Genomic DNA, 27,810 nt, shown 5'->3' with positions numbered 1-27,810 from the left:
CTCATGAAGCATCATGGAGTAAGGTTTTCTGATTTTTTACATACATATGAATTTTTTACATTGCATATGGATTCCTTGAAAATAAGGTTGGCTTTCTTTTAAGGCACATATTAATGTTTCTGTGGTAGTTATGTGAATAGGTGAAATGTCTGGGTCAGCAATTCCTACCATTGGAGGTGTTTTGTCCTTATAGCTCCTATGAAAGCACTTTATAACTAAATAATTTTAATCAGTAAGAGGCTGGGACCCTACCTATCTTGCTCACCACTATAGATGCACCTCCTAGCCAGATGACTAGGGCATAGGAAGCATTCTTTACATGTTTTTAAAAAGAGTAATTGAATGTTTTTGATACCCATTCTTGACATTCATTCTGGGTTTCCTTAATCTGTGACTGTAGGTTGCATCCCTGGTTCCCAGGTGATATGCATTTAGTTCTAGGTAACAGTGAAGCTCTATACAAAAAATGAAGATATCTCAGTATAAATGCATTCTCTTTTACTTCCAGAAAGGACAAATTCTTTTCCAAATTTCAATTAAAAATAAAAAGATGAAAGAGCTATTTTTCTTAACTTTGAAAATTTTCTAGCATTCTTTGTAAGAATTGTTGCTCTCCAAGGTCGTACAAAAACCAAGGCTACAGGTCCGAGAGTCTTGCTTGTGTACCATTGAGCAGATCATAGATCTAATGTTTCTAAAATTAAGTAAAAGACTAATTGAGCATATTTGTTTAAGGACTTTTGGTATTTTATAAAATAAATTTATATGTTCTGTAATCTCTGAAAGGTGGTCAGATGCAGACCCTATTTTAAAGGCCAGAAAATAAACGGGTTGGTATTATTTAATGTTGTAATCAGGAAAAATTGTTTAGGAACCCAAGACTAGTGAGCGTGGTCAGGTCAAAGTGACTCCACATGTAGATTTTTGCTCCTCTATTTGCTTCTTGCTGTCTCTATTTCCTGGTGACTCCTGACCCCCCAAAACAAGTTGGGCATTCAGACCTTTTTGGCTATGTTGAGCCATATTATAAGTTTGACAGTATTTTTTGTTTGGATAGCAGAATGGACAATGTTAAGAGCATGCTTATTGTTGTTTAGTCATAGCATTAATCTTTTTTTTTTTAATTTTAGAAGAATGTCTTTGAAATGTGAAGACAAGTTTAAGTACTGAAAACTGTTTCGTCCTCCAGTCTGACTTGAATCTCCTTCCTGATGTGGCCCTTCCGTTTGCTACATCCTGAGTATAATTTTAAGTTATTAAAAAAAAAATGGCTGCACTAGCTGGAAGAAGCCAGCTAAATTGCAAACGGGGTGAGAGGTTTGTTTACCAACCCAATAAACTTAGTGACTCAAGACTTTTGAAAGGATCTTGAGAAACAATGGCTTTCTTCCTATACTCTGAGCTAGAATGGCCACTGGCAGGTACATAAGTTGATTTAATCTTCAGATTCAGTCTAAGCCTTAAGCTGAATTTTTGCAGTAGTCTATTCTTGAGAGCAAATCCTCTGTTCTTACAGTGGCAGTACAAGCTATTGCCTCTTGATGGTGCCATGCATTAAAAAATTATTCTTAGAATTTGAGAGATGTATGTTCCTACTCTTCACATAGTTGAGCTTGCTCAGGCTAAATGCTGAAATATAAAAAGCAACTTGGACTAAAAAGAGGCCCTTTATGCCCCTATGTCAGTTATAGAAGAAGTCGCATTCTTTTTTAAAATCATAAATATATGAACACTTGTTTCTAAATAAGAAATAAAGCTCATAAATAAAATTGTAGAAAAAAATACAGACTAAATGAAAACTGAAAATATATCAAGACCAACAAATATATAGGAGTGGAGGCCAGGCATGGTGGCTTACGCCTGTAATCCCAGCACTTTGGAAGGCCGAGGCAGGTGGATCACCTGCGGTCAGGAGTTCGAGACCACCCTGACCAGCATGGTGAAACCTCATCTCTACTAAAAAAATACAAAATTAGCTGGGCATGGTGGCACATGCCTGTAATGCCAGCTACTTCGGAGGCTGAGGCAGGAGAATCGCTTGAACCCATGAGGTGAAGGTTACAGTGAGCCGAGATTGAGCCATTGCACTCCAACCTGGGCAAAAGAGTGAAATTCTGTCAAAAAAAAAAAAAAAAAACATACATATATGTGTGTGTGTGTATATATATATGTGTATATATATATGTGTGTGTGTGTTTGGAGATACATGAAGTGAAAGAGGACTATTGATTGTTTCTAGTAAAAGTGGTCCCCATATTTGTTGCCAAATTACTTTATATTTATTTATTATTCTTTTTTTGAGCAGAGTGTTGTCCAGGCTGGAGTGCAGTGGCAGGATCTCGGCTCAGCCTGCTGAGTCATTGGGATTACAGGTGCGTGCCACCATGCCCGAGTAATTTTTGTATTTTTAGTAGACACAGGGTTTTGCCATGTTGGCCAGGCTGTTCTCGAACTCCTGGCCTCAAGTTATTTGCTCCCGTCAGCCTCTGAAAGTATTGGGATTACAGGTGTGAGCCACCATGCCTGGCCTAGTATATCTAAATTTAAAAGCTGACCATTTATTGAGCTACCATTTTAAAAATTTATCATCAGCTAATAGGTTTAGTGATTGTGCTGGCTAATTCTTTCTTTTTTTTTTTTTCCTGAGATGGAGTCTCCCTCTGTTGCCTAGGCTAGAGTTCAGTGGCGCGATCTCAGCTCACTGCAACCTCCGCCTCCTGGGTTTAAACAATTCTACTGCCTCAACCTCCCAAGTAGCTGGGATTACAGGTGCCCAACACCATGCCTGGCTAATTTTTGTATTTTCAGTAGAGATGGGGTTTCACCATATTGGCCAGGTAGTCTGGAACTCCTGACCTCCGGTGATCTGCCCGCCTTGGCCGCCCAAAGTGCTAGGATTACAGGCGTGAGCCACCGCGTCCAGGCTGCATTGGCTAGTTCTTATAATGTGAATTTCTCTTCCCCAGCTTGAGAAAAGGTTATGGGAATATTTGCTGTAGAGAATATTTTTAAAGTTGGAGATTGATTTTTCAAAAAAAAAAAAAAAAATCCAAAACAAGCATTACAAGGGTAACACATCCAGCACTTTTTCTTTTGTTTCAGCCATCTCAATGTGCCAGTTAAGAAGATGTTTATTAGAAGTCACTTAAACAAGATAATCTCTTTATATTGAATAATTGGAGATTCACATGCAATCATAAAACATAATTCAGAGGAATCCCGTGTATCCTTTACCCAGTTTCCTCCAATGGTAACATCTTGCCAAACTATAGGACAATATCAGAGCTAGGATACTGACATTGATACAGTGAAGATACAGAACAGTTCTAACACCACAGTGGTCTCTCATGTTGGCCTTTTATAGCCGCACCAGCTTCCCTTCTCCTTAACCCCTGATAACCACTGATTTCTTTTCCATTTCTATAATTTTATCATTTCAGAATATAACCATATAGCATGTAACCTGTGGGTTTGGCTTTTTTCACTCAGCAGAGTTCTGTGGAAATTGGGCTGGTTGTTGCAGTCACTGGTTCATCAGGTTTAAGACTAGCATACTTGAGGCAAAGAAAAATCCCAGAGACACACTTCTGTGTGTTTCCTTGGGTTCCCAGTCTGCCTTCTTTCCACCTTTCAGAGTCTTCTTCTGTTTTTCCCTCCATATAACGTACAGGGTTCTGAGTTATACTTAGTGGGAGAAACAGGGAAAAGTATGTCTAATTCATCTTCCCTGAAGCCAAGTCAATGAGATTAGTTTCCTAAAGTTGCAAATAGCCAAAAGCTTTGCTCTGGTGAAGTCTAATGACTGCAGGTTGAAAATTTTTGGTTTGGATAAATTGATATTTCTTATTCCAGATTGCTAAGACCATATCCCAGCTCTGGGATTGTAATTTGGATTTTGAGGAAAGACAGAATTTTAAGGAAATGCTGAGTAGAATTAAAAGGAACAAATTTCTCGTATGGTGATTATTCTTTCATTCTGATTATAGAATAACAAAGCTAAAGCTATGAAAGGTCATCTTTTCCATCAGATCACGAAGACCAAGGCCTAAATCATCTTAGGCAGAGATTTCAATTTACAAGTTGTCTTGGGAGAAAGGAAAATATTCATGCATACCTCTGAGATATTGTGGGTTTGGTTCCAGACCACCGCAATAAGGCAAACATCATCATAAAGCAAGCGATGCAAATTTTTTGGTTTCCCAGTGCATATTAAAGTTACGTTTACACTATACTGTAATCTATGAAGTATGCAACAGCATTATGTATAAAAATGTACATACCTTAATTTAAAAATACTTTATTGCTTAAAAAAATACTAACAATTATCCGAGCCATCAGTGAGTTGTAATCTTTTTGCTGGTGGAGCGTTTTGCCTTGATGTTGATGACTGCTGACTGAACAAGCTGGCGATGGTTGAAGGTTGCAGTGGCTGTGGCAATTTCTTTTTTTCTTTTTCTTTTTTTTTTTTTTTTTTTTTTTTTTGTGAATCTCACTTTGTCTCCCAGGCTGGAGTGCAGTGGCCCGATGTTGGCTGACTGCTGCACCTCTGCCTCCTGACTTCAAGTGGTTCTCTTGCCTTAGCCTCCCTAGTAGCTGGGACTACAGGCACCCGCCACCACATCCAGCTAATTTTTTATAATTTTAGTAGAGATGCAGTTTCACCATGTTGGCCAGGCTGGTCTCAAACTCCTGACCTCAAGTGACCCACCCACTTCAGCCTCCCGAAGTGTTGGGAATACAGGTGTGAGCCACCGCGCCCAGCTGGCGATTTTTAAAAATAAGATAGCAATGAAGTTTGCCACATCGATTCAACTCTTCCTTTCACAAAAGATTTATCTGCAACATGCAATGCTATTTGGTTGTGCCTTACTCACAGTATAACTTTTTTCAGAATTGGAATCAGTCCTCTCAAACCCTGCCACTGCTTTATCAAGTAAGCTCATATAATATTCTAAATCCTTTGTTGTCATTTCAAAAATGTTAGCAGCACCTTTACCAGGAGTAGATTCCATCTCAAGAAACCATTTTCTTGGCTCACCCATAAGAGCAATTCCTCATCAGTTCAAGTTTTATCACGAGATTTCAGCAATTCATTCACATCTTCAGGTTCTAAGTTTAATTATAGTTCTCTTGCTGTATCTACCACATCTGCAGTTACTTCTTCCACTTAAGTCTTAAACCCCTCAAAGTCTTCCATAAGGACTGGAATCAACTTCTTCCAAACTCTTGTTCATGTTGATAAAAATACCAATACCTCCTCTTCTGAAAATGGCATCTAAACGGTGAATTCTTTCCAGATGGTTTTTTGATTAGCTTTGCTCATGTCTGTCAGAGGACTCACTACCTATGGCAACTATAGTCTTACAGAGTAGAGTGTATGTTTAAAATAAAAAGATTTGAATGCCAAAATTACCCCATGGGATGTAGAATGGATATTGTGTTATCAGGCATGAAAACAACATTTATTTCCTTGTGCATTTTTATCAGAGCTCTTGGGTGACTAGGTGTGTTGTCAGGGAGCAGTAATATTTATTCATATATTTTTAAATTTATTTTAAGTTCTTGGATACATGTGTATAATGTGCAGGATTATTACATAGGTAAACATATGCCATGGTGGTTTGCTGCACCTATCAACCCATCACCTAGGTATTAAGGCTGGCATGCATTTAGATATTTTTCCCGATGCTCTCCCCCACTTCCCCTGAGCAGTAATATTTTTAAAGGATTTTTTTTTTCCCCCTTGAGCAGTAGATCTCAACAGTGGGCTTGAAATATTCAGTAAACCATGGTATAAACAGATGTGGGATCATCTAGTCTTTGTTGTTCCACTTACAGAGCACAGGCAAAGTAGATTTAGCATAATTCTTAAGGGCCTTGGTATTTTTGGAATGGTCAGTGAACATTGGTTTCAACTTAAAATCAGCACTGACTGATTTTAAAACAGAGTCAACCTATCCCTTGAAACTTTGAAGCCAGGCGTTGACTTCTCTCTAGCTATGAAAGTCCTAGATGGCATCTTCTTCCAATATAAAGCTGTTTTGTCTACATTGTTTGTTTGTTGTTTGTTTATTGATTGATTAATTGTGGCCCGGGCTGGTCTTGAGCTCCTGGCCTCAAGTGATCCTCCCACCTAGGCCTCCCAAAGTGCTGGGATTACAGGAGTGAGCCACTGGCCCAGCTGAAAACCTGTTGTTTCTTGTAGCCACCTTCATCAGTTATCTGAGATCTTCCCAATTGACTTGCTGCACCTTCTACTTCAGCACATTCTGTTTCACCTTGTACTTTTATATTATAGAGATAATGTCTTTCCTTAAACCTCATGACCCAGCCTCTGCTAGTTACAGATTTTTCTTCTGCAGCTTCTTCACCTCATTTAAGCTTCACAGAATTGAAGAGAGTTAGGGCCTTGCTCTGGATTGGGTTGTGGCTTAAGGAAGTGTTTGATCTATTTTGACCACTAAAACTTTCTTTACATCAGCAATAAGGCTGTTTCACTTTCTTATTATTTGTGTGTTCACTGAAGAATCACCTTTAATTTTCTTCAAGAACTCTTTTGCGTTTACAACTTGGCTAATTGGTACAAGAGAGCTCACTTTTGGCCTGTCTCATGTTTGGCATGCCTTCCTTTCAAAGCTTAATCATTTCTAGCTTTTGCTTTAAAGTGTGAGATCTGTAACTCTTTCAGTCGAACACTTAGAAGCTATTGTAGGGTTATTAACTGGCCTATTTCAATATTGTGTCTTAGGAAATAGGAGGCCTGAAGAGAGGGAGAGAGACAAGGAAATGGCCTGTTGGTGGAGTAGTTAGAACATGTACAACATTTATTAATTAAGTTTGCTGTCTTATATGGGCATGGTTTGTAGCGTCCAAAATGATTACAATAGTAATGTCAAAGATACTGATCAGATCATCATAACAGATATGATAATAATGAAAAAGTTTTAAATATTGTAAGAATTACCAGAATGTGACACAGAGACATGAAGTGAGCACATACTGTTGGAAAAATGTGCTCATAGACTTGCTCGCTGCAGGGTTTCCACAAATCACTTTGTAAAAAATGCACTATCTGCAGAGTGCAATAAAGCAAAATGTAGTAAAATAAGATATGCCTGTAGTTACTTTCTTAACATTATTCTCAGATTTAGAAAGAAGACATGCCATTTTTTGTTTTGCTTTTTTTTCTTTTTTATAGAGATGGGGTCTCACTATGTTGATGAGGCTGGCTTCAAGTGATCCTCCTGCCTCAGCCTCCTGATGTGTTGGAATCACAGGCGTGAGCCACTGTGCCCAGCCCTCTTTTGCATTTCTCTACATAAAACTTTGTGACATGCTTTTAAAATTTTAACACAGGCCGGGCATGGTGGCTCACGCCTGTCATCCCAGCACTTTAGGAGGCCGAGGCGGGTGAATCACAAGGTCAGGAGATCGAGACCATCCTGGCTAACATGGTGAAACCCCATCTCTACTAAAAATACAAAAAATTAGCCGGACATAGTGGCACATGTCTGTGGTCCCAGCTACTCAGGAGGCTGAGGCAGGAAAATCACTTGAACCCGGGTGGCGGAGGTTGCAGTGAGCCAAGATCACACCACTGCACTCCAGCCTGGGTGACAGAGTGAGACGCCGTCTCAAAACAAAACAAAAAAATTAACACATAATGTATTTATGCAATATGTCTCAAAAATAATTGTATTATAGTACTTTCAGTTGATATGTTATAGTCTACTGTTCTTTTTTTACGTGTAGACTTTCCTAGTTCTTTACCCCACTGGTTTCTTTATGCATTAAAAAAAATCTTATTTTTTTTAAAGGATAGGATATGTTTTCAAACATGAGGATTTAAAGGTCTTTATACCTCTCATATACTTATTTTGATTGAACTAAAGTATTTTAATGAATTGTGTCTTATAGGCTGTAGTCTTTCAGAAGAAGCAAACAAGATCTATTGGAACTTGATCAAGCTAAAGTGAAAATGTGAAGAGATGACAGTATGATTAAATTTTGTTGCGTTTTCTTTTTTTTTCTTTTTTTTTTTTTTTTTTTTTTTTTGAGACAGAATCTCACTCTGTCACCCAGGCTGGAGTGCAGTGGCCAGATCTCAGCTCACTGCAAGCTCCGCCTCCCGGGTTCACGCCATTCTCCTGCCTCAGCCTCCCGAGTAGCTGGGACTACAGGCGTCCACCACCTCGCCTGGCTAGTTTTTGTATTTTTTAGTAGAGACGGGGTTTCACCATGTTAGCCAGGTTGGTCTTGATCTCCTGACCTCGTGATCCGCCCGTCTCGGCCTCCCAAAGTGCTGGGATTATAGGCTTGAGCCACCACGCCCTGCCACTGTTGTGTTTTCTTTAATGGTATAGAGCAGTAGCATAATCTCTTTAACAGAATGGGCTCAGGCACTGTGCAGACTTCCTTCTGGAACACTGTCTATGTAAGAGAAACATCTGGCATGTTTTTCATAGATGCTGTATGGAAATTATGATAATACTGATCACATGAATTTCTTTGACTTATGGCCAGTTTTTTTCAGTCAATAGGGAGAAATACACTTTTTTCTCCTTGAATGTGTTGGAGTCATTCATAATGGGCATTTTCTTTAAAATGATATATTTTTGTCTTTTAAGAATAGTTCACCTCCAACCTTAATATTTTTTAAAAGTAAAACATTTCATAGCCCACCCATCTGCTGGTTTATTTTAAGTAGAAAAACAGTGCAAAAAATCATCAGGAAAAGGTCTAAAATATAGAGGATCCTAGATAAATGGTAATTGTGGTCAGAGATTTACTTGCATCTGCCTAACAAAACGCAGAGGTGGAAAAAACAAGTCAGAAAAACGTCATTGGCCAAAAAGTTAATAGGATTAATTAAATCAAGTTATATTACTTCAGAATGTGTTTAATGTAAATGAAAATCAAAATAGGCTGGGCATGGTAGCTCATTCCTGTAAATGCCAGCACTTTGGGAGGCCAAGGTGGGAGGATCACTTGAGCCCAGGAGATTGAGGCTACAGTGAACCATGATCACATTATTGCACTCTAGCCTAGGTGACAGTGCCAGACCCTGTCTCAAAAAGGAAGAAAATAAAAATAAATAAACCTGACTTTAGCATATGTTAGTAATTAAATATATACTTACTTTATATTTATGTCTGTTTTTAAAGTACAAATAAAATAGGCATATAGCCAGAAATAGTAGTAGAGGCAAGTGGATTTGAGGGAAATGTTGACACAGGTGAATAGCACTGAATATTTATTCAATTTTTTTTAAGCAGGGTCTCCCTCTGTCACCCAAGCTGGAGTGCAGTGGTGTGGTCACAGTTCAGTGCAACCTCTGCCCCCCCAGCTCAAGTGGTCCTCCTGCCTTGGCCTCCTGAGTAGCTGGGACTACAGGCATGAGCCACCATGCCCAGCTAATTTTGTATTTTCTGTAGAGATGGTGTTTCACCATGTTGCCTAGGCTAGTCTGTAACTCCTGGCCTCACATGATCCCCCACCTTGGCCTCCCAAAGTGCTGGGATTATAGGTGTGAGCCACCAGTCCTGGCCATTTATTCAATTTTTATTTTATTTATTTTTTAATTGGAAAGCTACCAAACCACAATAGGTTTAGAGAGACTTCTGAGTAATCATAATTTTTATTTGGATTTTTTTGTGTGTGATAATAATTTTTAAAAACGCAGGTGAGGAATTGGTTCATGAGATAAGAATAAAAGAACTAAATTTCTTCTTCTAAGTATGAGTAAGGCAGAATATGAGAAAAGTTCCTCAGGTATTTGAATGATGCGGGCCCTCAGTAAGGTGGGGACACCCATGTCTCTGAAGTTTAAGGTGGAGCCAGGGGCAATGTGAATAGAAGCCTGGGTTTTATGTCAAGGGTGAAATATGTGTCCTTAATAAGACAATGGATTCTTTGGAGGGTACTTCTTTCTAGAAGCTACTCCACTGGACTTAGTATGCTGGAGGGAATATATGTTGCTCTGTAGTGGTGAGCGTGGGAGGACCAAATGACAAGATGCCTTTTTCCCCAGATTACTATGGCAACTGGACAGAGCTGTGTTGCCAGGGGCAGAGGCAGGTGGACCACAGGGCAGGGAGTTGGTGGCCCTGAGGGAATTCTCTGTCCATCTAGATAGCCGAAGAAACCCCACAGATTTTTCAGGGAGACATTTGGCTGCATAACAACATATTTTTCCTGTATTTCCTTTCCCTGAAAATAATTGGGTTTAGTTTTTAGGTGTGCTTGTTAATCAGTACTAGAGATGGTCCCTCAGGGTCTACAAGATAATTATCTAGTTCACTTCACGCTTTTGACAGAAACCATCTTAACCATGACTGACAAACAGCGAGCACCTACTTCAAGACTGGCACCGCCTTTAGACTTGAAAGTATATAGTGCATCACATGTTCTCACACACAGTTCCTTACTGAATTCTTCCAGGATCCCAAGGGGAGGTCCTAATCTTCTCATCTCTGTTTTATAGACCATTGTAATTGAGGCTTGAAAGGTTGAACTTGATTAAAAAAAATCATAACTGTGTTATAGGTCTGGTAAATGTCAGAACTTCAAATCCAACTCTGTATTCTTTCTACTTAATCTGATATACAGATTCTGCTCTTAAAGTCCAGCTGGACACAGTGGCCCACACCTGTAATCCCAGCACTTTGGGAGGCCGAGGCAGGCAGATCACTTGAGGTGAGGAGTTCGAGACCAGCCTGGCCAAGATGGCAAAACCCCATTTCTACTAAAAATATAAAAATTAGTCGGGTGTGGTGGCAGGCACCTATAATCCCAGCTACATGGGAGGCTGAGGTGGGAGAATTGCTTGAACCCGAGAGGAGGCGGGGGTTACAGTGAGCCGAGATTGCAACACTACACTACAGCCTGGGTGACAGAGTGAGACCCTGTCTCAAAAAAAAAAAAAAAAAAAAAAAAAAAAGTCCAAGAGTTCTGTGGAGGTAAGAAGTCAATTTATTCCACAAATCATTAAAATAATAAGATGACAGAGAGAGGCACCGAGCCTACTGTAGTCCTGATATCTTTATTTCTAAGCGTTTCGCTTATTTCTGGTCATTTTACTTCTAATTTTCCTGGGGAAAGTGCGAAATGCCCCTTCAGGGAGTCCAATCTGCATAAAGGCAGGACCATGCTGCCCCAGATTGCAAAGCGCTGGGAATGAGTGGAGATGGAAGTGCTGAGCATTAGCAGCTTCTTGGAGATTGCGAGTGTGGGTGTGGTGGGGGTGAGTGGGGAAGTAGGGAAGTAGAAGGGTAGATCTACTGGATAATCTGATCAAGATTGCTTTTTGTTTATTTTGAGGGGAGAGAGGGACTTGAGTACATTTTCAGACAGAGGAGAAGGAATCACTAGAGAGGAAAAGGTGTAGGAGAAGGAGTAATCAATAGAGCAAAGCCACAGGACCGTGGGAACAGGGTGCAGTGGTGCAGGGCAGAGGGCTTCCTGTTGGAAAGACTGAGACTCTCCTCAGATAACTGAGCTAATGCTCATGCTGTTTACTGTGTCCCAGACACCATTCTAAGTGTCATATATGAACAGTCATGCATTGCTTAACGATGGGAATGTGTTGCTGAGAAATGCACTATTGGACGATTTCATCATCTTGCAAAAGTATATTGTGAAAGAGAACAGCAATGAGTTTTCCTATTATCTACACTGGCCACTAGTTGCATGAGAGTGGGCTCTCTAATTAGGTTTCTAAATCTCTCTGTGCCTCACTTTCCTCATCTGTTAAATGGGGATTAGATAAAACCACTCCCACAAAGTTACGAAAAATAAAAATTAAAAAAAAGATGGGGATTGTGTCTGGCACTCAGCAAGCACTCTGCGAGTTTTAGCTAACTGCTGTTGACTATTTTGCTCTGGGGATAGGTGGGAATCATTTAAACGTGTGAGAATTCTAAAGTAGACAGTAACCCTTTCACTTGGGGTCTGATGTAATGTGTGAAGAGATTGGCTTTCTGTTTTTTTTAAAGTCATTTATTTATTTGAGACAGTGTCTCACTGTCACACAGGCTGGAGTGCAGTGGTGTGATCTCGGCTCACTGTAATCTCTGCCTCTCAGGCTCAAGCGATCCCTCCACCTCAGCCTCCCAAGTAGCTGGGACTGCAGGTGTGTGCCACCTCGCCCAGCTAATTTTTGTATTTTTGGTAGAGACACGGTTTCACCATGTTGGCCAGGCTGGTCTCAAACTCCTGGCCTCAAGTGATCCACCGCCTTGGCCTCCCAAAGTGCTGAGATTATAGGCATGAACCACCGTACCCAGCCTTAAAAGTCTGAGCTACCTTTGGGAGGGTCACCCCATGGGTAAGCTAGGGATTCCTCAACATGTTTTGCATTAGGTTTGTTTACATCAGCATCACCACAAGCGCATGAGTAATATGTTGCACTATGATGTTACAACAGCTATTATGTCATTAAAAAATAGGAATTTTTCAGCTCCATTATAATCTTTCTTTTCCTTTATGTTTTTCGGGTTAGAGAATGGCAGATGACACCCATTATAATTTTATGGGACTACTTTTGTATATGTAGCACTTTGTTAACTGGAATGTTGTTATGTGTACAGATATTTTGGTCAATGATGGGCCACAAATATGATAGTGGTCCTATAAGGTTGTAATACCATATTTCTAGTGTAGTTTCTATGTTTAGGTCTGTTTAGATCAGAAGTACTTACCATGGTGTTACAATTGCCTACAATGTTCAGTGCAGTAACATGCTTTGCAAGTTTGTAGCCCAGGCGCAATTGACTATACAATATAGGCTAGGTATGTAGTAGGCTAATACTATATAGGTTTGAGTAAGTACACCCTGATGTTTGCACAAAAATGAAACAGCCTAACCTTGCATTTCTTAGAGCATATCCCCATTGTTAAGCGACACATAACTGTATGCATTCATATATAAAAATCCTCATGATAACCCAAGAAGGTAGATATTCTAGTAATCCTGTTTTATACATGAGGAAATGGAGACACAAAGAAGCTAAATAGCTTGGCCAGGGTCACACAGGTAGCTACAGAACCCAGATTCAGACCTAAGTGGTCTGGCTCCAGAGTTCATGCATTTAGCCACTATAGTACATTGAAGAAAGGAGGACTAGATGGACAAAGATAGAGGAGGGCAGTCTAGGGAATTTAAGCAGAATGGCCTTGGTCTCCTTAGGCAGTGTGTTTGTGTATGTAAGTGTATTGAGCGTGTTTGAGAAGTGGGTATTGAACATCAATGAGTGGTAAATGCTGTCCTAGTTATTCACATATGTCTCACTCTCAGTACAGTTATCTATTATTCTTCAGGAGAATAGGCATATAGCATACAAAATGTCAATAGTAATCTGCACATAACAAATGTTGGTTAGTGGCTGTCACATTCTCCAATAACTTACAGTTGCCTCCAGAGCAGACATAGTCACACAAAGCCATTACACTTTCGTTTCCTCTTTCCAGCTCAGCCCTACTGGTGGTGCACACATACATGCGTACACTGTTTAAACTAAGAGTAGCAGAGTAAAGTGTTTTCCTGACCACAAGCCTGAAGGCAAACTTCCCAGCCAGTGTATAAAATAAAATAATGTCTGGCTGAGAAGCTAGACTTTGAACTGACTTCCATAAAGATAATTTGTAAAACCAAATGATAAAAACCCCTTACTTTTATATACAAATGAGATCATTTGTCCTAAACTGATTAAAAAAAAAAAAATACTAAGGCAATGTTTGTGTAAATGTGAAAGCCAGTGACAAGGCTGAAGAGCAGTGTCTCCACACAAGATTTCCCCCACATCTGACACCAACCGCAAGTTCTGGGGTTTCCTAGACCACCCTCAGATTCGATAATTCACTAAAAAGGCTCACAAAACCCATTGACAGCTATGATAAGCACGGTTACGTTTCACTATAGAGAAGGGATACAGATAAAGATTAGCTGAAGAAAGACACACAGGGCAGAGTCCAAAGAGTTCCAAAGGCAACACTTCCATGTCCTTTTTCCTGGAGGTCAGAATGTGTTATTCTACCAGCATTAAGCATTGGTAAGTGATAGTGTGCACATGATAGGGAGGCTTACCCAAGCTGTAGTACCCACAGGTTCTTTGTTTGTTTATTTTTTGAGAGTCTTGCTTTGTTGCCCAAGTTGGAGTGTAGTAGCACGACTGGGCTCACTCTAACCTTTGCCTCCTGGGTTCAAGCAGTTCTCCTGTCTCACCCTCCCGAGTAGCTGGGACTGCAGGCGGCCACCACCACTCCCGGCTAATTTTTGTATCTTTAGTAGATACAGGGTTTAACCATATTAGGCTGATCTCAAACTCCTGACCTCTGGTGATCCACACGCCTCAACCTTCCAAAGTTTTGGGACTATGGGCGTGAGCCACCATGCCCAGCTATTTTTTTCTGTTTTGTTTTTTTGAGACGGGGTTTCCCTCTGTCTCTCAGGCTAGAGTGCAGTGGTGCTATATCGGCTCACTGCAACCTCTGCCTCCTGGGCTTAAGTGATCCTACAGCCTCAGCCTCCCAAGTAGCTGGGACTACAGGTGTCAGCCACCACGCCTGGTTAATTTTTGCATTTTTTGTAGAGATGGGGTTTTGCCGTAGTTTTGTTTGTTTGTTTGTTTGTTTTTGAGATAGAGTCTTGCTCTGTCTCCCAGGCTGGAAGTGCAGTGGTGCGATATCAGCTCACTGCAACCTCCACCTCCCAGGTTCAAGTGATTCTCCTGCCTCAGCCTCCTGAGTAGCTGGCATTACGGGCGCCTGCCACCATGCCCGGCTAATTTTTGTATTTTTAGTAGAGACAGGGTTTCACCATGTTGGTCAGACTGGTCTCAAACTCCTGACCTTGTGATCCGTCCGCCTTGGCCTCCCAAAGTGCTTCGATTACAGGCGTGAGCCACCACGCCCGGCCCTGCCGTAGTTTTTATTGAGACTTCATCACATAAGCATTACTGATTGATCAGTTTCCCACATGGTTAATTTCAGTCTCCAGGTTGACTGATACCCCATGACCCAAGGCCCCCACGCTAAATCACATAATTGGTCTTTCTGGAGTGGCCAGCTATACCCTGAGATCGTCACATGTGGCCCACTCTACCCTAAACAAAGACACTGCAGTTGAGTACAACATAGATTATCTCCCAGACGCCAACGGCAAAGGTCAGACCTCTCTTTGGGCAAAGACAAATTATTTATTACCCAATAAGTAACTGAGCTTTCTTTAGTAGGATGCCTGAGTCCCTCATCTCTAAGTTTTAGAAAAGTGTTCTGCCTGAAATTGTACATGGTTTATTAGTCATAATGTAGAAGTCCATTAATAAAATTTAAAAAATTATCTCCAAGACTTAAATGCAGGTCTATTTCTTTCTTACACTCCAGGACTAGTATGGGCTAAAAGAGGCCTCTGCTCCACATTTCCTCACTTTGCGCCCAGCCCCGATGGAACCAACTCCATCCGGAGAGCCACTGTGCCATGTTAGAGCACAGCATGCGACGAATCGTGCCCTGGCTGTTGTTCATGCAGAAGTGATACACCTTGCTTTTCACACTTCATTGGCCGGTACAAGTCTGAGGGCCATATCCAGTTTGAGGGTGAGGAAGAGAGGAGCCATCTTACCCTGTGTCCAGAAAGAGGTGAACTGATCGTTAATAGCCCAGTTACTACCCTCAAGGATTTATCTCTAAAACAGACAGACCCATATAACCGACTTTGAGCCATTGCTTCTGTTTTCCCTCCTTTGTGTCATTACCTAATTGAAACATCAGGGTTTGTACATGGAATCCTGGAAAGTCTGCATACTGGCTGTCAGCACCAGCTTTTCTCATTCCGCCACTCACTTTTAGACCAGGGTTCCTGACTCTTGTTGTTTCCAAAACTTACTTTAGGGCTGTTTTAATCCCTAAGAGGAAGACATGTGGCCCATTTCTGTGCAGGTACCTCATCCCTCTTCCCCCAAAAGACCCCATCTCTCTAGCCACATACTAGTGGTTTATCTCTGAGCATACCATGATATGCCACAGCTCTATGCCTTTGCTTCTGTGGTGCTTTTGTGGAAATGCCCTGCCCAACCCAGTGTCCCAGTAGACCAGACAGACGCATATTTATCCTTGAGGACTCAAATTTGTTTTTCTGTAATTTTTGTGTACTGTTTCTCCATCTGAACTCATAGGTTGTCTATAAACTTCTGTTGTCACTGCTTTTATAACTGATCACCTATTTGTGCCTCCTATTAAAGAACTGAGGGTAGAAATGCTATGTTTTGCTGTGTGCGGTGTGTCATGTGAGAGGCAAAGGTGAGAGGAGGATTGCCTGAGTCCAGGAGCTTGAGACCAGCCTGTGCAACATAGCAAGACACCGTCTTTCTTCCAAAAAATTAAAAAATTAGCTGGGCAAGGTTGCATGCCTGGAGTCCTAGCTACTCTGGAGGCTGAGGTGGGAAGATCCCTTGAGTCCAGGAAGTCGAGGCTTACAGTGAGCTATGAGTGCACCACTGTGCTCTAGCCTGGGTGACACTGACAGACTTTGTCTCAGGAAAAAAAAGAAAAAATTTTTCATCTTGCCATCTTTTTTCATTTATGGATCCCCAGCATGCTACTAGACAATAAGTAAGTTAGTAGACCTTTGTTGAACTGAAGGTTATGGAGACATTGAAGTCCTGGGTCTAACAGAAGAGAGAAATCAAGTCACACCAGTTATTGAATGTATTTTTTTTTTATTATACTTTAAGTTCTAGGGTACATGTGCACAGCGTGCAGGTTTGTTATATATGTATACTTGTGCCATGTTGGTGTGCTGCACCCATCAACTCGTCATTTACAGTAGGTATATCTCCTAATGCTATTCCTCCCCCCTCCCCCCTCCCCCCACCCCACGACAGACACCGGTGTGTGATGTTCCCCTTCCCGAGTCCAAGTGTTCTCATTGTTCGATTCCCACCTATGAGTGAGAACATGCGGTGTTTGGTTTTCTGTTCTTGTGATGGTTTGCTGAGAATGATGGTTTCCAGCTTCATCCATGTCCCTACAAAGGACATGAACTCATCCTTTTTTATGGCTGCATAGTATTCCATGGTATATATGTGCCACATTTTCTTAATCCCGTCTATCATTGATGGACATTTGGGTTGGTTCCAAGTCCTTGCTACTGTGAATAGAGCCGCAATAAACATATGGTCACACCAGTTGCAGTAGGTCCTTCTAAAAAAAATCCCATTTCAACTAAATGATATCTAAAAATTAAAGGTTGACCTTTTATTTTAAGTAATACGTGACCCAACATACTTAGTTATAACAAAAGGTTTTTAGCAAAGATTTCACCTGTGCTTAAGTGTCAGCGGTTGGTTTTCTGCATAATGTATGTATTTGTGCAGTATGTGTACCATCCTGTGACCTAGACTAGTTGGTGTTAGTTACAAGGGCCCTGGATGGGTATGACAGATGGATGGTACCCTCTCCTGAGGGCTGTGAATCTGCAGTGGGAACAATGTCACACACATTCCTCTAAAGATGGAAAAAAGCTCAGAGGTCAAAAAACTTACCCCTAGCCTATCACCTTTTTTTCCCCCTTTAACCTCTAAGTGAAAAACTGCACACAGTTTTCTTCAGATATACTGTCTAAAATCTTGTGTCTCCTTCAACACTTCCTTTGATATATATGGGAGATAGAGATGAAGAAAAGGAGAAATGGGAAGGGCGAAAAAAATAAAAATGTATGTAAAATAATTTGATTCAAGATGACCTATTTTCTAAATTCTTAGCACTGATATTTTGGACCATTAAGGTATGTAGACTCTGTACTTGTGACTTTTCAAGAGAATGAACAAGATTGCTGGTTTGGAAAGGTGGGTAGGATTTGGAAATCTCAGGGCAGCCAGCCTCTCGACTTATTAAATAGCAGGTTATTAGGTGAAGCTTCAAAGAAAGTTTGGTTTTAAGTGGGGAGACGGACATCACAGTTTGCCAGGACCAATCCCAGTTTGCATTTGAGGTTCCAGCATAATTATTAACAGTGCCCTCTGATTCTTGAAAGGTTCTGGTCTGGAATGGTCATTCTGGATTTGGGTCATACAGGTTGGAGGCTATTGGCATGATGGAAGGAAGAAGACTCCAGAGTGCAGAAGGCTGAAGGGAGAATTATCTTATGAGAGTAATTTCTGTTCAGAGTTTTCCTTTAAAGGCTTCTTGTAATGCTTTCTGAAATGCCTTACAGACTTTCTTCTGACGCACTTTGGACATCAGTTTATTTTTCTTTGGTGCAGCTTGTATAGGGCCAATGTGTCTCAGCGCAACCTGGATTTCTTTTAAACTCGTGGGCAGCAATGCTGCCTGTGTCAGTAATTCAAACTTGGACAGATTGGCTGTGAATGGGGTGATAAGAATAGAGAGAAACACATACCAGTAGACCAAACTTCCTGTGCACAAGCCTTTGAATACTGCGTTTCACTGTCTGAAATAGCATTCATCTTAAGGCTGGGATCATTTATTCCCTTTGGAATTAAGCAATACCACTGGCAGAAAAAGAAACTATTTTGGGAAGGCCATGTGGGAGGAATTTTTCTATGTATTCCAGGCGAGACAGAAATATCTTTCATGCTTTTGAACACCACACCTTAGTGCCCAGGTAATTGGAAATGGACAACTTTCAGATAATCTCAAATGTTTATGCCAAGGCTAATGTATACATGTTATACTAAAAAGATTAGGAAAGACTGAGTTTAGATGCTTCAACTTAATTACCTAAGTGGCAGAAAAAGAACTTTTCTTTAGAGACTCGCCTCTAATATAGATGCTATTGAGAAGTAAAATGCAGCATCTTGTCCCTCTCCCTCTCCTTACGTATGCTCTTGGAGGTTGTTTTTGCATATGCCCCTGTAGACTTTTCCAGATTGTTGGAGAAGTTTAAAATAAGGCAATGAAGGCTATGTTCCCCCCACCCCACCCCCGCTTCCTCCCTATAAAGCTGAGGTGGGCAGGGCTTGGCAGCTGGTAGAAACTGCAGAGATAAATAAGTACCAGGGCTCCTGGATGGACAGGGTGCAGAAGAGCCCAAGATGAGAGTGTGTAGCTATGAGTGCCTGCCGTGGGAAGAGGCCATGAGGATGGAGCTGCAGCTGGAGTCCAGAAGTTCAGGCAGTGAAAGGGAGGTGCGAGCTTGTAGGAACTAGTTTATTAGTCCTTTTGATGAAGCTATTGCTCTTTTATTTTTTTGTTGGGGGATTACTTTAAAGGGCAAATGTAAGTCAGATACACCTTAAATATCTGTCTTGTCATTTAAGTAATGTATTTAATGGAACCTAAGGAGTTATGTTGGTCTCTTCTATTTGACTTTTCTACTTGTTAATAGCATCAACTAATAAAAAGCTAATTATCTTATAAAGTTTGTCTTTACAAATTAGCTGCAATTGAAATGAGAACAGCAGTCCAGTGATGCTTAATATTTTTCTGCTTTATTGCTGATAAGCAGTTTGGAAAATGTTTTTCTATGGAGAACATGTGAAGCCTCCTCTCAGTGTGGTAAATGTGATCACAACAGATGGTTTTTGTTTTTAGTTCTTTTTTCACTTTGGCCTTGGAATTAACGTGAAAGGTAAAGATGTTGAGATTTCCTACCTTAAGAAATGCTGTCTAGGTTTATGAGAAGCAGAGAAGCATTTCGTAAATTATATCCTGTTGCTCACAAACTATATAATTAACTTAAAGTTCAAAATCATAAATATCTATCTGTTGCATGGGGAGTCTGGTAAGATTGTAGTAATGTTATAGACATCAATGGCCTATGTATTTATTTTTAAAAAACAAATTTTATTTTCTAGCTAAATTAATCAAAGATGTAATGACCTCTGAATTTGAGTTACATCCGAGTCTATCTGGACTTAATGTGAAATGTTCTTCATTTTAGTGCAACATTCTATCTTTTTTACAATTTTAATTATATAAGAAATTAGTAGAGAAAGACCATTATATGGTGACCAGGCATTAAAAAGTTTTGAAAATTTTCAAAATTTTCAAGAAAAAAAATTGAAGACATAGATAAGTCTTTTAAATTAAAAGATTCAGTAAGTAGCTGTTTTTGTCTTTGTGGGTCTAGCACACAGTCTAACAGTAGGATAATATTTAAGAAGTTAGAGAATTAATTTTAAGCACAAATATTAAGTCAGTAGTGATGAAAAAGCTAGATATTGTTGAAGGTAGATAAGTAGAGGGTGGGAAGGAGGATAGACAGGAAATGGAGGTTTAAAAAAAAAATGAGTTTGGTGCAATGGCACGTGCCTGTAATCTCAGTGACTTTTGGGAGGCTGAGGCAGGAGGATCACTTGAGTCCAGGAGTTAAAGTGAGCTATGATTGTGCCACTGAACTCCAGCCTTTGGGACAGGGTAAGACCTTGTCTTTCTCCCTAACCTCACCCTTCAGAAACCTGGGGGAATTGATAAGTCATGAAAACGCTTACTGAGTGCTGATGTGTGCTAGGGCCAGCCTGTGATATACCAATAAAGGGGAGAGAGTAGAAGCCAGAATTGAGTTTGGCAGGCAAGTTGGGCATTGTTAAACCCCATTTCACCTGGATCTTTAAATGCATCAGTCAAAGATTATGAAAATCATCACCAGCCAAGTGTTTGTGGGTTTATGTAAGGAATGCCAGCACCAGTTGTCCCAGCCTCTTCAGTCTTTTTATTTGGAGTTGTGTTCATTCTCACAAACCCCCTGACCTCCCCCTCCTCTCTGTGTTCTAGGAGAGACAGCGTCTGGAGACCATCCTCAGTCTCTGTGCTGAATACACAAAACCTGACAGTCGCTTATCTACTGGGACCACTGTGGCAGATGTGCAGAAAATCAACAAGGAGCTTGAGAAGCTGCAGCTCTCTGATGAGGAGTCTGTGTTTGAAGAAGCCCTCCTGAGCCCTGACACAAGATACAGGTGCCACCGGAAAGACTCCCTCCCTGATGCAGACTTGGCAAGCTGTGGGAGTCTCACTCAGAGCAGTGCCAACTTCTTTACCCCCAGGAGCACCAGGAATGATGAACTACTCAGCGACCTCACCCGGACTCCGCCACCACCATCCTCCACCTTTCCGAAAGCTTCCAGCGAATCCTCTTATCTAAGTATCCTACCAAAGGTAATGTTGGCCCAGCAAAGACATTAGGATTTAAGGCCTAGGGCTGTACATATGCTTTGACATGGAAACTGGTGATTTTATCATGCTGATTATCCAGGATGTTTTCAGTGAAGTTTGAATTTAAGAGGTCATTAGCTGAGCAAGGTGCAGCAAATTAGGGTGTTTACTGTAAAGTAACACATTTGCACTGTAAAAAAAATGTAGCAGCACAGAAAGTAGAAAGAAAGAACATTTCTCTTTTCCCTGCACCCTTTCAGTTGTGCACCTGAGTAATAAGCAGGTGTAAAACTGGTGCTAAAATCATCTTACCTGCCTTCCTAATATTTTCTGTGTATATGTGGCTGTTATAGGCATAGACAGACACACATACATAGTGTTCTGTACTTTTCTTCCCTCACTAAATGCCTTGGGCATCTTTCCATATTAGTATACACAGCTCTACCTCATTCTTTTTAATGACCAATTGCTTTTCTTTTGTTTGCAACTACCATTTATTTTCAGGTTTTTTTGCTAATAAAATCCATATGCAGCAAATATTGTAGCATATATATATTTGCACAATTCTGCAAATGTGTCTGTGGGATCACTTACTAAAAGTGGAATTGCTGGGTCAAAGAGTTTGTGTGTTTTCCATTTTACTCAATATTTCCCAACTGTACTTCCAAAAGACCATATTAAAAAAAGAGCCTATATATCCAGGTGACACTTTGACTAAGTTTATATGCACACCTTGTTCTCCATACACTTGCCAAGGTTGCATATTGTCAAAATTTTTCAATTAGCCAAATTGATAGAAGTTTAATTTGCTTTTCTTCAATTATGCATCAAGTTGGGGATCTTTTCATATTTTTAGTTACTATTTGTAATTTGACCCACTTATTCATGTTCTTCACCCATTTTTTTAATTGTTTTATTTGTCTTGTATTTTACTGAGTAGTAAGAGCTGTTTGTGGTAAGCAGATTAGCCTTTTATCATAAGTAGTCTTTATTTTGACTTTATTTATATTTTTTGGACATAAAAGATTTATTTGTACACATAAGTACTAGTCTTCTGGTTGTGTATGTTGGTTTAAAAATGTTGTCATTGGCCGGGCGCCGTGGCTCATGCCTATAATCCCAGCACTTTGGGAGGCCAAGGCGAGCGGATTATGAGGTCAGGAGATCAAGACCATCCTGGCTAACATGGTGAAACCCCGTCTCCACTAAAAATACAAAAAATTCCCCGGGCATGGTCGCGGGAGCCTGTAGTCCCAGTTACTCCGGCGGCTGAGGCAGGAAAATGGCGAGAACCCGGGAGGCGGAGCTTGCAGTGAGCCAAGATTGCGCCACTGCACGCCAGCCTGGGCGACAGAGCAAGACTCCGTCTCAAAAAAAAAAAAAAGTTGTCCTTTGAGGATTTATTAAATGGAGTTTAAGGAAAAATCTTTTTAAATGTTTTTTTCTTTTTCTTTTTCTACAGGACTCAGAACCCCAAAATCTTTTGTTATTACGTTTTTTTCACATAGGTTAAGAATTTTTTTCTACAACAATTTAGGTTTTAAATTTCTCCACTTTTAATAATGATTTGAAGGAGCTTACAATGAAAGATGTAAATTTTATTAGACTAAAATTAGAATAACAAAAATAGTAAATAGGAGGAAAAAGCAGATACCGTATTCACGAGGTGGATTTTCTTATTTAGGAATAAGTAGGATTAATGTGTTGATTTGCTTAATTCACAGTTACTATTAAGTTCAACTGTGAGATTCTTTAGTTAATCTTTTGCTGTAAGAGAAGGACACATTGACTGTTGAAGAGACAGATACTGTCATGGTACTAAATCCTGGCAGTAATTTATCACATGGACATTGTTCAGGGGAGTTTGTGTGTTTGTTTAGCTACAGCAAGACTTTTACACTGAATGTTCCTAGTCAGAAATCCTTATCTACGTAGTGAGTTTTTCCATTATACACATCAGGACTTTGGACTGTTGAATACATGTTGGAGAACAATCCCATCTTTTTCTTTCTTTTTTTTTTTTTGAGACAGAGTCTCGCTCTGTCACCCAGCCTGGAGTGCAGTGGTGCGATCGAGGCTCACTGCAACCTCTACCTCCCAGTTCAAGCGATTCTCCTGCCTCAGCCTCCCGAGTAGCTGGGACTACAGGCGCACGCCACCATGCCCGGCTAATTTTTGTATTTTTAGTAGAGACGAGGTTTCACCATGTTGGCTAGGCCTGTCTCGAACTCCTGACCTCAAGTGATCCGCCTGCCTCGGCCTCCCAAAGTGCTGGGATGACAAGGGTGAGCCACTGAGCCCTACCCATCCCTTCTTTTTGCTAGTGACCGTGTTTACCTTACTAATTCTCAATGGAGAGTAATTCTGAACATTCCTGGTTAGAAACCAGGATAGGGAAGAAAATTGGGGCAGGGAGGAATCAAAAGTTGTTGCTGTTCAGGCACAGTAAATGACCCATCACTTGAAAAGTTGAGCTGTCCTCATCAGCCATTGGGCTTCTTTAGAAACTCTTGGCTTCCTTTTGATTTTAAATCTTTTCACAGCTCTTCCTTTATGGAGATCTGCGAGTTTTTTGTTAAGAACATTAAGCTGCGTGCTCTCTCTAAAGACTATCTTTTGGAAGACAGGTTTCCTCCTGGAGAGGGCTATGACAAGAATGCTGTTGGTGTGTACATGAGCAGATCTTGGCAGATGTTTTTAATTGCTCAAGCATATAATTGTGGAATAGGAGGCCTCTGAAGCTTAGTGCAGCATCTGTTGTTGCAAGAGAGGTAAGACTCTGCATCCTTTAGAGGCAGGAAACATCAAGGACACCCAGGTTACCACACAGCAGCGTAGAAAGAGTACAAGTGAGGGAGGCTGATGGGTTCCAAGAAACACTTTTTTTACTTATTACTTTCTGAAGTTAGATATTAACTTGAGACAGCAGATAGGAAATTCTTTAAAAAAAAAAAAAAAAAAAAAAAAAACCTCCTATTTGTTTCGCATGCTCTTTCTCTTCAATTAATTTCCACACTGGAGTATTTGCCTAACAAAGTACAATGTTAATAATCGATTTAGGGATAAATGGAGAAGAGAGGAGTGTGAAAAACACTGTAAGTTGACTTAACTATACAAAACAATCTTAATGATATATAGGAAACCTGAGAGTTACCGATCAAGAACTTGCTTTATGTAACACTTACAGATGCAGATGACTTTGGAAATATGCTAATTTTAGTTGGCCTCTGAACCACCTCTTGAGGTAAAAGTTGTCTGGAAAGTGGCTCATCTTTCTGCTTTTGAGTCCTTTGCACCCCTCTCTCCTTTGGCTGCAAAAGGGTTTTAAGAAGAAATCTGTGAAAAAGGGGCAAGCAGAAAGTGTCGTTTCCCCTAACATCTCTCCTCTTTCCTGTGTGGATCCAGTTTCCCCAAAGATAACATATTAGAGGATGCACATACACGTGTAATGTGCTTATTAAAACACGTCACTGTTAGATTCCTGTCCATTACTGGAAAAAAAAATTCCCAGAGAAATTAAAATGAAGGGCATATGTTTAAAATTACAATGTTCTCTGTCACTGTAAAACTGAAAGCTACTCAGTGGCTACCACACCTTGGCTTTCTATTGGTTTTCTTTGGTGAATAAATGAGATTACATTGTCCTCACCCCCATAAAGCGTTTGGTTTTAGAATACTTCCTGGAGATTTTGCTTCTTATAAATAACTTAGAAAAAAAAAACACAAACGTTTCCTAGATGGCATTTATTGCTCTAAACAGACTCTTAAGTTGCCTATTATTAAACATATCTATTGTGATAAACTTTCTAAAAACTTTGAATTATGCAGGTGATTCCCACTATTAACCATCTTTACCCCCTATATGCTTATAAAGTTTAGAGTTTTGCAGATTGTTCTGTTGTTGTGTGTTTTTCTTAATGCCTTGCTTCCACCTGTGAGAGAGGTATCTTTAAGCCATGTTGGAAGTAGAAACCTAATATGTAATCTTGACCCAACAGGATACTGCCCTTGGTGAGGCTTTCCTGCCAGGATTACTCACAGTGATTCTGGAATGCCATTTCACTGTTGCAGGCGTTCCTCACGGCTTAAAACAGGCACCTTAGTATTAGGACAATGAGCTTTATTGTCTGTGATAAAAAGGTCAACAGTTGTTTTATTAGTTGATAAGATATATTGCATGTAAGATGACAATTAAAGGGCTAAATGTCAAAGCTTGGAAGAGCTGCTTACCTTCGTCCTAACAAACCTGAGGTACTAAATGCTGAATCGTTGAATCACTTTAAAAAGCTACAAAGTAGAGTAAAGAATATAAATGTGAATAGAGTACAGAATATGACATGATGGATGGCTTCTTAAATGTATTATCAGAATTGTCAAATAAATTAAGTGAACCTAGTGAAGTATACTAAACTTAATGGGTTTTCTTGGAGGGTTAATTCGAAGTTTTTTTTTAACAATTAGTGACAAATATTCAGTAATTTACTCAACTGGGCTGCTTTTTTCAATTTTCATTGGGAAACTGTATAATTATTGACTTGCTGATCCAAAAAAACTACTTTTTCAAAAAGGGATAATTTAAATAAATAATATTTTCATACTAACATACTAACATATAGTATATATAGAAAGATTGGTCTCTACCAGGTGATATCCAAGATAACTAACCTGAAATTCTAGAAAGAAGAGGCTATTTGTAATTCACTCCATTCTCTTCTTGAACAATAAACAGTCACATTTTGACTATGTGTGTGATCTACAATATTGCCCTCTTCCCTGGGCATCTGTCATCGCTCCATGCAGGAGTGTAACTATGCACTCTCTCACTTAATTTGTTTCTTGACTTTCTTATTTCTTGACGATGAACCAGTTTTTCCATGAAATTATTTTACGAATGGTGGCCAGTGTCCTGTTTTAGGGATTGTCTTACATGCTATATAGCAAGAAGGTCTATAGGACAAAGAGAGGAAATAGTGCACTAACACAAAAACGAAGCATCAATTAATTTAATACTGAGTGTGTAGTTTTAAGTCATTTTATGGCTCCCCAAAGTAATGTGCCCTTGCTTTTCTAACTTGTGTTGAGAAGGAAATACATAAGCCTGAATGCTCATTTGCAGATAACCCTAGCAGCGAGACAGAACAGTATGCCTAGAGATTCAACAGGCTTTTGTAGGAGATGTCCTCCCCTGGAAGATGGGAGAGAATATTGTGCTTGTAATGACCATAGCATCATGCCCAAGGGATCCCAGAGGAAGATGCCACAAGTCTTCTGTCAGTTCTAGTTCTCTGTTACGCTGAACTTTCTCTATAACTTTGGAAAAGTCATCTCAATCTCTATGTACCACACCTTTCTTATCTGTGTAATCTCTTAGTTCTTTTAGCTTCAAAAGGATATGCACTGATGAATTGAAATTGGTTTGTCTGAACTCCCCTGAGAGCCTAACTGCTGAGGATGGCATAATGTGGGAAAAACACATCAGAGCTCCAAGCGTGCAATTTCAGGGATGCTTTTAAAATCTACACAGGCATGGAGACTGTGAAACACTAGACCTGTGGATGGTTTACAAGTCAAGTTAGAAAATTCTAGAACTGAAGTGTGAATAATCCATTTCTGTATTGATTAATCGCAGACCCCAGAGGGTATAAGTGAAGAACAGAGATCTCAGGAGTTGGCTGCGATGGAAGAAACCCGGATGGTCATTCTGAACAACCTCGAGGAACTTAAACAAAAAATCAAAGACATAAATGATCAGATGGATGAATCTTACAGAGAGGTAAACTTGTTTACCCTCTTCCCTTTTTTCTTGCTTTCCTTTAGCCTAAAAATATTGCTGCTCATTCATGCACAGGCTTTGGAGTCCAGATACATAGACATCAACATAAGCAAACCCATTTATTCAGTGGGTTCCCTGTTTAGAGTAAAAATACCCTTTTTCTACATTCCTTTTTTTCTGTTTTTTTTTTTTTCCAACCAGATGAGATAAACATATTAAGCCCTCTTTAATGTACGTTATGAATCTTCAACCAACTTTGTCTTAACTAGTATGTGCTTTCTGACCTAACAGAGGATCTGTCAGCTGAGGTGCCCTGTATTTACATTTCAAGGTCAAATGCAGCAAATGTTTTCTGAACATGCTTTACCGTGAGTTGGATATCACATTGGCACCATGATGAAATTCACACACGGATCAAAAATAGATCCAGGTTTCTAGAGGTTTGGAAACCAGCGGGGAGCAGACAGACACACATTGCATAACCATAATAGAAGACAGTGGCAATTTTTATGTTACCCCCATGGCATGAGAAGGGGCACGTAATTCTGCCTAGGGAAGATCTGTGTGTCTGTCCTTACAGATGATACCAGTAGGCCCTTAAGTGGTTAGGGGACTGCTCACCTGTTGTCTTGCGTGGAGATGCTGGAAGCCCCTCCTGCTGGCATTGCGAGGAATGCAGAGCTCACATGCTGGGCTGGGGTAACTTTCTCTTCCCATGCTCTAGGGACAAAGAAAAAAAGACGTGGCTGCTCCCATGGTGGTTTGTGCTTGATCTTGAGCCGAAGCAAATAGGCAAAATATCCTTGAGAAGTGAGCCGAAGAGGGATTATAGTAGAAAAGTTAAGTGATAAGATAACTAGTTCTTTTAGTGAATATATTCTAGGCTCTCTAGCTTTCTTATATGGGAATCCTGATTTCACATG

General features: G+C 40.2%; 1 protein-coding gene across 4 annotated transcripts in view; it reads left to right on the top strand.

The window, feature by feature from the left end:
* Positions 1 to 27,810, top strand: part of PHLDB2 (pleckstrin homology like domain family B member 2) — a 235,163-nt gene that overhangs the window by 151,647 nt on the left and 55,706 nt on the right. For all 4 annotated transcript variants that reach the window (XM_050778855.1, XM_050778858.1, XM_050778857.1 and 1 more), the window contains 2 exons: positions 20,734 to 21,117; positions 26,744 to 26,887. In XM_050778855.1, coding sequence (XP_050634812.1) covers positions 20,734 to 21,117; positions 26,744 to 26,887 — 528 coding nt within the window. The remainder of the gene's footprint in view (positions 1 to 20,733; positions 21,118 to 26,743; positions 26,888 to 27,810) is intronic.

Source organism: Macaca thibetana, chromosome 2 (genome assembly GCF_024542745.1).
Source record: "Macaca thibetana thibetana isolate TM-01 chromosome 2, ASM2454274v1, whole genome shotgun sequence".
Taxonomy (NCBI): domain Eukaryota; kingdom Metazoa; phylum Chordata; class Mammalia; order Primates; family Cercopithecidae; genus Macaca; species Macaca thibetana.
This window is presented reverse-complemented; position numbering and strand designations above follow the sequence as displayed.